General features: G+C 53.6%; 1 protein-coding gene across 1 annotated transcript in view; it reads right to left on the reverse strand.

Annotated features, from left to right (window-relative positions):
* Nucleotides 1–9,387, reverse strand: part of CRKL (CRK like proto-oncogene, adaptor protein) — a 34,994-nt gene extending 25,607 nt beyond the window's left edge. The window contains exon 1 of the mRNA XM_020996437.2: nucleotides 9,046–9,387. Within this exon, the coding sequence (XP_020852096.1) occupies nucleotides 9,046–9,356 (311 nt within the window). The 5' untranslated portion in view covers nucleotides 9,357–9,387. The remainder of the gene's footprint in view (nucleotides 1–9,045) is intronic.
* Nucleotides 9,388–11,365: the final 1,978 nt, after the last annotated feature.

Here is an 11,365-nt window from a genome sequence, read left to right on the forward strand (position 1 = left end):
AATGACCATGTGCCCAAATAGGAAATCGTCATTTCTTTCACTGGCCCCTAATTTTTTCCCAGGAAAGAAGGGCATTTATTAAGACATCGTTTTTGTGTTGTTGCATGGAATGTGACAGTCTGGAAAGCAGTGAGAATGGACATCGCCTAGAAAACGGGCACTGAAAGGAAATGTGGTGAGAGCGTGAGATGCCACACATGACAAAGAGAGGATGTGGAAGGAGAAGAAAGAGGTGAAAAGATAAGATAGCCAGGTGGCAAGAAGCAGGGATAACAGATGAACAGATGGTCTGTGCACTCTGCCAGCACCTGGGAGATCAGGAGGAGGCCAGGAAAGCTCCCCCCTCCCCACCTCTAGACAGGGTGGGAGAACTGAGGCGGAGCACCAAAGAAGAAGAAGGAATATCCAGGCTGACAACATCACAGCACATTTGTGAATACAAGATTCTCCTCTTTAAAATGACAAAAACCATTCTTCAGTCACGGGCACCACAAAAAGAGGCCGAGTGCCAGTTTGCCATCCCCAGCTTTAAAAAGATAAAAGAAAAGCAGCCTGATCTCCTCCTAACTGGCAGTCACTTCTTGGTCTTGCTTAGACTGAGAAGGCATTCAGTCATAAAGGTCTGCAAACTAATTCTGCCATCTTGGTAGGGTTTTAGTCACGAGCTAAGGGAGTGTTCTGGCCCAAGGTTTTAATGTGTTGTAGGAGGACCCCTGGATATGCTGAGTCCTAGATCAGACACAACCAACTGTGCCTCAGTGTTCTCAGTTGTGAAAGGAGAGTGACTGGGACACCTGCCTCCCAGGGCTGCAGGCTACAAGTCCTGCCTAATTTCTGTTAAGGGCATCCTCCAGGCACGCAAGTCAAAGCCTACTCGCCTCCTCCCAGTCCAGTTGCTAAGTCCTGTCAAATCTATCAACCTCTTCTCTGCTTTGTTCCCTTTCTCCATTCCCAAAGGCACCCTGTCAGGCCAGGCCCTCCTCAGCACACCCACACCTCTCACCTGGCCTGTGCAACAGACTTCTAATTACTGCTCTGCCAATTTATCCAATCCATCCTCCCCCAGCGACCCAAGGGACTTATTTACCTTAAGCGTAGGTCTGAAGGTCACTTCCCTGCTCCATCACCTCCAATAGCAGCTCCCCTCGGTTTCTAGGATCAAATTCCATCCACTGTTTGGCATTTAAATTCCATTACAACCTGGCTCCAATCTACCTCTCCAGGCCTGTCACACATTACTCCTCTCTTCTGGCCTTTTTGCTATCCCTCACACACATTTCATCTTCCACCTCCAAACCCTTGCATAGGTTCCCTGCTATGCCTGGAAGGGCTTAAAAATAGTTGTTGACTGATTCTCACCTCCACCTCTTAAAACCCATTTTTCTCTCCAAGGCTCAACTCAAACACCATTTCTTACAGGAGGAACAACCCTGTATCTGCAAGAGCTCCCCACTAGGATTCCTCTACCCACCCAGCACAGCGCTAGGCACATGGTACAGAACATCTGCTTGACTGACGTGTGGGAATGATGATTTCAACACTTCCTTCCACACAGTCCCCTATAGCTTAGGACTGCTTTCAGGTGTTGCTGAAACCAGAAAACCTTCCTAGCTAGTAGCTGTGATAGCTGATAGCTTCTATACCCAATTAATAATTAACAAACACTGATTAAGTGCCTACTATATGCCAAGCAGTATGCTAAGTCTGGGGATAGAGAAAGAGACTAAGGATGTGTGCGTCCCCCCCACCCTCCCCGGAGCTCAGTCTAACAGAGGAGACAATAAGCAAACAAACATACAAACCAGCTATGGACAGGATGAACAGGAAATAACTGAGAGGGAAGTCACTGGAATTAAGAGGGGGGTAGGGAAGGCTTCCTATACAAGATGGGACTCAAAAGAAGCCAGGGGAGTCAGTAGATGGAGCAGAGGAGGGAAAGTGGTCCAGGCTTGGAGGATGCCAGAGAGAATGCTGGAAGCTAAGAGTAGAGGGTCTTGTTCATGGAACAGCCTGAAAAGGATATGGTGGGGAGGGAGGGGTAAGAAGACAGGAAAGGGAGGATGAGACAAGGTTAGGGAGGGCTTTGAGAATTTTGTATTTGCTCCTAGAGGCCACAGAGAGCTACTAGATTACTGAGTAGGGGACGGCATGGTCAAAACTGCATTTTAGGAAAATCCCTTTGGTGGAGGGACTCAGGGGAGATGGACTCGAGGCAGGCAGACCTTCCCATGCTCCCCAGCAGAGTCCAGATATGAGGTGATGAGGGCCTGCCCCCAGAGCATGGGGGCCATGGCAGAGGAGAGAAGGGGCTACATTAGGGAGATGGTACAAAGGTGAAATCTACAGGCCTCGGCAACACCTTGGGGGGAGAGGGGAGTAAGGATCCCATGATGACTCCAAGCGTGTAAGGCCAGCACTGAACTGCTCCTCAAGAGACTGTCAGCAGGCCCTTTCTCAAGGCCTTTGCAGCTGGATGGGACCTGCCAGATGGGGTTTAACAAGAGTAACACCCCGCCAACCTCTCATCTCCCTGAATGAGACCTACTACAGCCAGCTCTGGCTCTCCTTAAACCGCATACTAATGGTGCATCACAAAAAAACCTGGTTTTCCAAGTCAGGCCCACCCCACTCTCTAGGGGTACAGAAGAGTTTTCAAAACTCAACCATAAAATCACTTTCATTCCTCTTAGCTCTCCTCGATCAGATTCAGCCCAGGAGGCCTACTGGGATCATTCCGATTTTGAGGCTACTGTATGTCCCTCGGCCTCCCAGGTCAGCCCCGCTTCCAGTTGCATCTCCCACAGAAAGACGCCTTTCTCTCTCGCTGTCCAATGACTGACACCATCAAACAAGATAGGCTTATTCACCATCCAAAGCCTAACGTGACACAGTTAGCCCTTAATAAACATCTGTGTGTTAGTGTGCCATTGGGACCTCCAGAACGACCTCACTCCATTTTCTACAATTGTTCCCCAGCTATCAAAAACATGCAACTTCTCCCTTCGATGGGGCAAGATCTAGGCATAGTATATAATACATAGGCACAGAGCCTGGCACTTGGGGCTTAACAGCCCCTCCCAAACATAATAACATACCTTCACTAATCAGGGAACTGATTTACTTATACACTGATACAGATGAAATCTCATTAAGTCCAAGCCACTGTCCTAATCTTTCGTTAGATTATGCTTGGAATTACACTGTATGCAGCCTTGCCTGAAGTAAACAAATACCATCTGCTGTTGCTTAGAAATGACTGTTATCCAGACATTTGTGTTCTAATCATCTCTGTTGTCTCAGAACTTGATCTGTACTCCTTTCTCCTCATGGTAGGAATGATCTTCTAACTCTCAGACTTTGGCAGCGTCATCTTCTCTTTGGCATCTTTCTGCAGAGGTCCAAAGTGGAGACAAAGCATTGTAACCTGTCCAAGAAATACCAGCTGATGGATCACGCATTCATGGATTTAAAGTGGGAAGAGGGTCTCATTTTAAAGATGTGGCCACTGAGGGTTGTCCTGTTTTTGGAGGGAGTACCATCATTCTTGAGAATCTTTCCGCACTCTTCCCAACAAGTGCGATCACCTCACTGGTCTCCCCTCAGCTGCTCAACAAAGGTCTGACCATTTCACTCCTGATGGCTCCCTACTGCCTTTAGGACTGAACAAAAGCTCTTCTTTGGCCTTTAAAACCTTTCCCAAAAAAGCTGAACCTAACTTTTCCATGGTGCTCTACTTCATCCACCTCCTTTTCTAAGCAGATTGGCCTCTGTCCGGCCTGAAATGCACTCCCTCCCCCCCCATTCTCCTGGGGGAGGGGGGCCCTCTTAAGAAGCTCCACTTCTTAGGGTTCCTCGTTTCCTTTCAACTTCAGCTCAAACACCTACATTCAAAATTTTCCCCAAATGATTTCGTTTATTTTCTATTTCCTTGTAAATGCATGAGGTGATAGCAAACATTCATATTACACCGTGCTCCATCTTGTCTGATTCTCCTCCCCATCCCAAGGCGGGCAAGGGTCATTTCCTTTTTACTCTGTCCCCACTTCCCCAACACAGAGCTCCCACACACAGTAGGTCCTTAATAAAATTGTGTTGTCTGATTGAGGCAATGGTTTTAAAAACTAAAATGGCATCTGGGGGGAGGTAGGGGCCTTCACAGGTCTATAGCCAAACGTTAGCTCTTTGACTAATGTACCCAGGAAACCTGCAGAACAAAGCAACACAAGCTCTCCTGAGAATTTTACTTCATCAGCCCTGAAATAAAGATGCAACAGTACCTGGGCCCCCATCAAACTTGGGGCATTTTCCCTGCACCAGGCCTAAGCTCTTTGTAGGCTCAAGGCTCTAGCTCTGGGACAATGAGGGCAACACTGAACTTCCACAGCAGACTCGCTCCAATCCCAGGCCTGCCCAGGGTTAACATTGGATTGTATGGAGTCAGGCAACATGAATGCAACAGGAGGGGGCAGCCAGCTTTCACTTGGGATCCTGGGGTCTCCCTGAGCAAACCAGGGCTGCCTGAGTCTCAAGAAAAGCTTTAGAGATGACAACTGTCTTCCAGAGCAGAAGGGGCCCGCAGATGACAGAACTTGATCAATGGAGGGAGGAAAAGAGCAGCCCCCTGTCGTCTCTGGGATCAGCTCCAACCTCCTCTGCTCAGCATTCAAAGCCCTCCACATTCTGGCTCCAACCTCCCTTTCCTGCCTCCAGTCCACAGACAAAGCGCCATTAGGAGCTGCCCCTAACCAGGGCATTCACCTTCCATGTAGCTTCTACACCCCAAACTGATCCCCTCTCCCACACGGTGAATGCTTTTCCTCTGTGTAGAATGAAAGCTCCCAGAGGCCAGGGCCTGTTCATCTTTTTTGTACCCTCCTTGGACATCATAGGGCATGGACCAATGTTTGCAGAACTGAACGGAAATTGACTACAAAGTCCGGGAGGAAGAGGGAGGCTCCCTGAAACAAAGAGCTCCTTTCCAAACTCACCGGAATTGTACCAGCATGGATTGGCCGGCCCTGAGGATGCAGAGGCAGTGAGCTCCCCATCACCAGATGGGCAGCTGGGACAAACTGGAGGAGGGGACTGGGTGAACAAGCCCACCTCTGAGAACAAACTACTCTAACTGATAAATTAATCACCGGAGTGAAGCAAGGCAGTCTAATTTTTGCATCAGAATGCTCCCCTGCCACCAGCTGTGTCCCTAAGCAAGTCACTTACCTGGGCCTTGGTTCTCTCCCCATAACACTGGGTTTCTGGTGAAGAAAACAAGTTTTGTAAAGCTGAAAAGCACTACACAAAGCGGAATTAACATCGTTTCTATTCTGATCATAACTTGGCTTGCCAAAAAGGTTCCCTGTGCAAAAAACCCAATTTCTGAAACAAGCATTTAATCAGGCCCTGGCATTAGGCCACCCTGCTCATCTTTTAGGCCATGCACTTTTGGAGTAAGATAGTAGAGGAAAGGCCTTCCAATACAGGACAGCCCAGAGCAAATTCCTTATGCAGACACCAATCCAAAATCCATGGGGATAGGCAGGTAATCCAGATTTTTACTTCTGCACTGAAATCTACTTTCATTTGGCAATTCTCCAGTTGGGGACCCAAAGGAGAGAGTGATGGCAGACAATTAGAATCTGATTTAACTAAGGAACCACAAAGCCACAAATCACAGAGTCCAACACCACCATTCTAAAGGCTCCCAGACCAGAGGCCTGGCCGTGTCACTCATCTTCAGGCCCTTCCTTCCAGGCCAATGCCATCCCGCTCTCTATTCCCCCTGCCAAACTGGCCTCTCTGCTCACTGGTCATCCTGCCCCACATTTCATCTTTCACCCCAGCTCAGAATGCTCTCCCCCCTTACTCCTGACTCTCGGAAGCCCAAGCTTACAAGACCAGCCTAAGCGTCACCCTTCCCAAGCCCCACAGTATGTCAGTGCCTCTCCACTTTGGCCTCTGTGTAACTGCATGCTATCTGCCTAGCAAGGACAACCAAAAAAGCTGGTACTGATAGAGCTCTGAGAGGGGGTGTCAGGAGGTGTTCCCATTAGGTGTAATCTGATCTTTAAAAATAACAATAGCAGGGCAGCTAGGTGGCGCAGTGGATAGAGCACAGACCTCAAGTCAGGAGGACCTGAGCTCAAACCCAGCCTCAGACACTTGACTTGTGTGACCCTGGGTAAGTCACTTAACCCTAAACGCCTCACTAAATAAACAAATGAATGAATGAAAATAACAACAGCTAACATTTATACAGCATTTAGCCCTCTACAATTTTTATCTCATTCGGTCCTCCCCACCACCCTTGGAGGTAGGTGTTCTTATGCTCATTTTTCAGAGGAGGTAACGGAGGCAAAGACCAGGCGAAGTGATTGGCCCGGGGTCACAGACAGGACTTGAACCCAGCACTCGACCCAATGCACCATCCGCCTGCCCACCATCTTGTCTCCTCAGTGCCCCAGCATCACGCCTGGCACTGAATAAATGCTTGCTGATTGGTCAGACAGTTAATAAATTGTACAGTGGGGTCTCCAACTCCCAATCTAAAGAGTGTTCTTAATGTCTGACTTCACTGACAACTCAGATCCTAGTAGGACCAGCCACGATGGCAAAGAAAATACCACAACGGTGGGAGATTCAATGAATGTCACTTCCCACAAGGAAGGCCTTTGCCATTCCCCATACCAGTCCAAAGAAACCACTTAGCAAACAACATTCAAGGAACACTCTTACTCCCCAGGCCTCTCGCAAGAGAAGACACAGAGGGCAGAAGGGCCCCACGGATCCTGGAAGTGGAACGCCCTCATTTCACAGCTGGGAAGGGCTAGGGGACTTAGCCTTTAGTCCTAAAAGGCCCTCCTGGCGCCTAGGCCAAGCAGCACCCTTGCGTTTATGCAGCCCCTTCGATTCTATAATCTCAAAAGCCTGCTCTTTCCCCTATCCCACATTCAAGAAAGAAAAATCAGAGAAACGTTTAGCGAGGCCAGGCCAGGCAGTGGAAAGAGCGCGGGACAAAGGAGCCAGGAGACTGGAACTGGCTCCCATGATGCCCAGCTCTGCATGGCTGAGAACCGCACTCCTCCTTCCACCGAGGTGAAATGAGGGCGTGGCTCCCCAGGCAATTATCTAATCCATGTCAGGGGCCAAGCTGCAAACCTTGCATCACTCACTCACTCTCATTTCCAAAAACTGGTAGTGGGGGAAACCTATCACAGATTCACGGGCAATGAATGAGCACCAGAAAAGGGTCCTTCCTGATAAGCTTGTCCAAACACAGAGGACTTCCCAGTCACTCTCCAGATCAAAATTTCCAAAAAGAAATAGACGTTTCTCCCAATTTAGAACTGGGGGGAAAAAAAACTTTTGAGGCCTTCCAGTCTGACCTCTCATTTACAAGAGAGGAAAGCTCCATCTCACCATCTGCCACCTTCCTTCTACCTGCTCTGACTGGATCCACTACAATTTGTAACCAGACCTCCTCTGGGCCCTCACTGCTGTCAGGCAATCTTTCTATACCTGCCGTAAACCTTTTTATCCTTCCTCAAACCCTCCCATTCCCTTCGGCCTACAGACATGCCCACGTCTCCATCACCTTGGAAAAACCCCCACTGGATCCTTCCGTCCCCAAGGCTAAACCCCTGCAAAGGTCCCCTACCCTAAGGGCCTCCACTCGCTCTGCTCTCACTTCTCTTACAACCTTCACCCTTCAATGGAAACTGCCCTCTCCGAAGTGACCAAACAAACCATCTCTTAGATGCCTCGGACGCCGTCCACCGCCACCTCCTCCTTGGCATTCTCTTCCCTCTTCCTTTTCTGGACATCCCCCTCTCCTGGTTCTCCTCCCCCCTCCCTCTCTGACCGCTCCTTCTGCTCCCTTTGCTGGATCTTCCTCCAGATCGTGACCTCTGACAACAGGTGTCCCTCGAGGCTCTGGCCTGGGCCCTCTGCCCCTCAGCTCCCATGGATTTATTACCATCTCTCTGCTGATGCCTCTCAGTTCTAACTTTGCTGCCCCAATCTCTCATCTCCAACTGCTTTTTAGACGTCTGAACTCATTACCTTATTCTCTAACCCGCTCCCTGCCCCAATCGCCCAACCCAGGAGTCATCTGGACCCCTCACTCTTTCTCACTCCTCATTTCCAGGCTGTTGCCAAGGCCTACAGAGTTCACCTCCGCAGCATCCCTCAGAACAAGCCCTCTCCTCTCCTCTAACCCTGCCCCCCCCAGGCTTTCATCACCTCAGGCCTGGACTACTGCCATAGCTGCTGGGAGGGGGGGTTGTGGGGGGAAGGGTCTGCCTGCCTCAAGCCACTTCAGGCAAATATAAAACGCTGTTTGGTGTTCCCAGCCTTTCATAACCCAGCCCCCTCGGACCTCTCCAGGATCCTCACGCCTTATTCCCCAATACCTCTTCTTCCAGCTGAACAAGACCAGCCATCTCTGGGCTCCGGGCACTTTTCCTGGCTGTCCCCCAAGTCTGGAATGCCCTCCCTCCTCTGTCCACTCGACTACTGATCTCCCTGCCTTGAGCCCCAGCTAAAATCCTACCTCCTACAGGAAGCCTTCCCCTCCCCTTAATTCTAATGCCTATCCTGCATACCTATGGGATGTTTGCACACGTTTGCTTGGCATTTCACCAATTAGAATTCGCCCCTTTGTATCTCCAGCTTAGCTGTGTGCGGTACAGAGCATGTTTATTGACTGAAAGAGCCCTGGGGAGAATGACTTATCCAAGGTCACTCAGAAAACGAGCAGCGGGCCCGTCTAGTCCAAACTCATTCTAGATCACCAGGTCTAGAGGCGGAGCACAGGCTTCCCCGATCGCCCCCCGGTAGCCTCGCCAGACAATCTTCCACCTTCTCGCCTGTCGGCACGGGCCCCCATCACCCGACCGACCGGGGTTGGGTGCCAGTGCCAGCATCGCGAGGCCGGCCGGGACCTGCCCACCTGGGGGCTCGGCCCGGCGGCTCAGGGGGCAGAGCGAGCGCGGCCCAAGGTCACCCCGGAGCCCCCGGCCCCCCGCCCCCTCCCCCTCCCCGGCGCACCTGGGCGCGGGCTCGAGCAGCGTGGTCGTGTCCAGGTAATGGATCTTGTAGAACTCGAGCAGCGCCGGCAGGTGCTCGAACTCCTGGTCGCCGATCTTGAAGCGCCGGTTGGGCAGCGAGTTGATGATGTAGTGGGACACGCGCGAGTTCTCGGACACGGACAGCACGTAGTCGCCGGGGCAAGTGGACGAGTCGCGCACCAGGAAGACGCCGTGCCTCTGGCCCTGCAGCCGGCCCTGCGCCTCCTGCCGCGACAGAGGGCCCACGTACCAGGCCGAGCGGTCGGCCGAGTCGAAGCGCGCCGCCGCCATGGCCGCCGCCGCCGCCGCCGCCGCTCCGGGCCGCCGCGAGGCCGCGCGACACCGGGCGCCGGGGACGCGCGCCGGCTACGGAAGCCCGCTGGCGATCTCGGGCCGCCGCCGCTCCGCCGAGGGGGCCGCTCCCCGCGCCTCGCCCGGCCGCCGCCTCTCCGCCGCCCTCGCGCCCTCAGAGGTCCCGGCCCGCCCCTCGCCCGCGGCACCGCCGCCGCCGCGCCCGCACCATCGCGCGCCGGGGCCGGGCCCCGCCGCTCCGCGCCGCCGCCGCCTCGCCACCCGCCGCCCGCCGCCCGCCGGCCCTCTCGGCTCAACCGCAGCCCTGCTTCCCGAGAGCCACAGCAACAAAATGGCGGGCGGCCGGCCACCTCCCCAGCCTCTCCGGGGGCGCCGTCTGCGCGTGCGCGGCGCCGGCACGGCGCCCGCCCCGCCCCTCCGGGCCCTCGCCGGTTGGCCGACCGGGCCCCCGAGCGTCCAATGAGGTTCGGCGCCCACGCCGCCCCGGAGCTCGCGCCCATTCGCGGCGCCGCCCTCCCCGCCCGTCCGCGTGAGCGAGCGCCGGCGCGCGTGCCCGGCAAGGGGGAGGGCGGGGGAGGGGCGCGGGGAGCCGAGGGTACCCCGCGCTTCCTTCGGTTTCGACAGGCCGAGCCGAGGTGGGGAAATTTCTGCGGGAGTAGAGGCGGCGGGGCTGGGCGGCCCCCAGCTCGGCCGTAGTGATCCGTAACGACGCTCCCTCTACCTCCCAGTCCAGCCATATGTATTAGTAATGATCCGCACCAAAATCAGACCTAAGGTGTCCCTGCCCCGCACCCGTCGGTCGTATATATTAGTAACGATCTGCACCAAGATCAGACCTAAGGTGTCCCTGCCCCACCCTGTAGGCCGTATAAATTGGTAACGATCAGTACCAAGATCGGACCTCAGATTTCCCTGTCCCCCACCCCCTCCCGTCCGTATATATTAGTAAAGATACACACTAAGATGGGACCTAAGGTGTCCCTGCCCCACCCTGTAGGCCGTATATATCGGTAACGATCCGCACTAAGATCAGACCTAAGGTTTCTCTGCCCCCCTCCCCCTCCCCGGTCCGTATATATTAGTAACCACACGCACTAAGATCAGACCTAAGGTGCCCCTGCCCCACCCTGTAGGCCGCATATATCGGTAACGATCCGCACTAAGATCAGACCTAAGGTTTCTCTACCCCCCTCCCCCCCCCGCGCCCATATATATTAGTAACGATCCGCAGCAAGGTCGGACCTAAGGTGGGTGAATCCTTGGGATTCTGAACCGCATTTATTAATGACGACCCGCACCCAGCTCAGCTCTAGGATGTCCCTAACCCTGCCACTGGCCAGCAGGATATATCGGTGGGCCCCCAAATCAAACCCAAGAGGTCCCCAGGGCCTCACCGGGGAGTTCAGGGAGGACCAGCCCCTGCTCGTCCACCTTTGGGGTCCACCTGCTGCCCAGCTCTCCCCTGTGGCTCCAAGAAGCTGCAGCACAAGCACCGGCCGCTGGGCAGAGGGCCCAGCTTGGTTGAGGGCAGCCTGTGGGTGTCAACGCCTGCGGGGAGTTAGGGGTGCCTGGCCCAAGGTGCGAAGCCTCCCCTTGGGCGGATGAGAAGGTTTGTTCCAAGGGCCAGGCCTCCTGACTTTTGTTCTGCCCGGGACTTCCATGACTCTGGACTTGGTGAAGCTCTGCCTCCAAATCAAGGCATCCCCTCTCGATGTCATGGTCCTCTCCCCAAACAACGGCTGACATGTATGTGGCGCTTGGTATGTGCCAGGCGCTTTAGAAATAGCACATTGGATCCCCACACCAGACCTCTTATCCCCATTTTACAGATGAGGAAACCGAGGCAGCTGGAAGTTAAATAACCTACCCAGGGTCACCAACCTAGGAAGGACCTGCATTTGAACTCAGGGCTTCCGGACTCCTGGCTCTTTCCACGGCTACTTACAGCACCTCGTCCTCATGGCCACGGAGTGCCAGGATCCCCCCTG

The sequence above is a fragment of the Phascolarctos cinereus genome, unplaced genomic scaffold, assembly GCF_003287225.1.
Source record: "Phascolarctos cinereus isolate Bilbo 61053 unplaced genomic scaffold, phaCin_HiC Scaffold_4;HRSCAF=312, whole genome shotgun sequence".
NCBI classification, from domain to species: Eukaryota; Metazoa; Chordata; class Mammalia; order Diprotodontia; family Phascolarctidae; genus Phascolarctos; species Phascolarctos cinereus.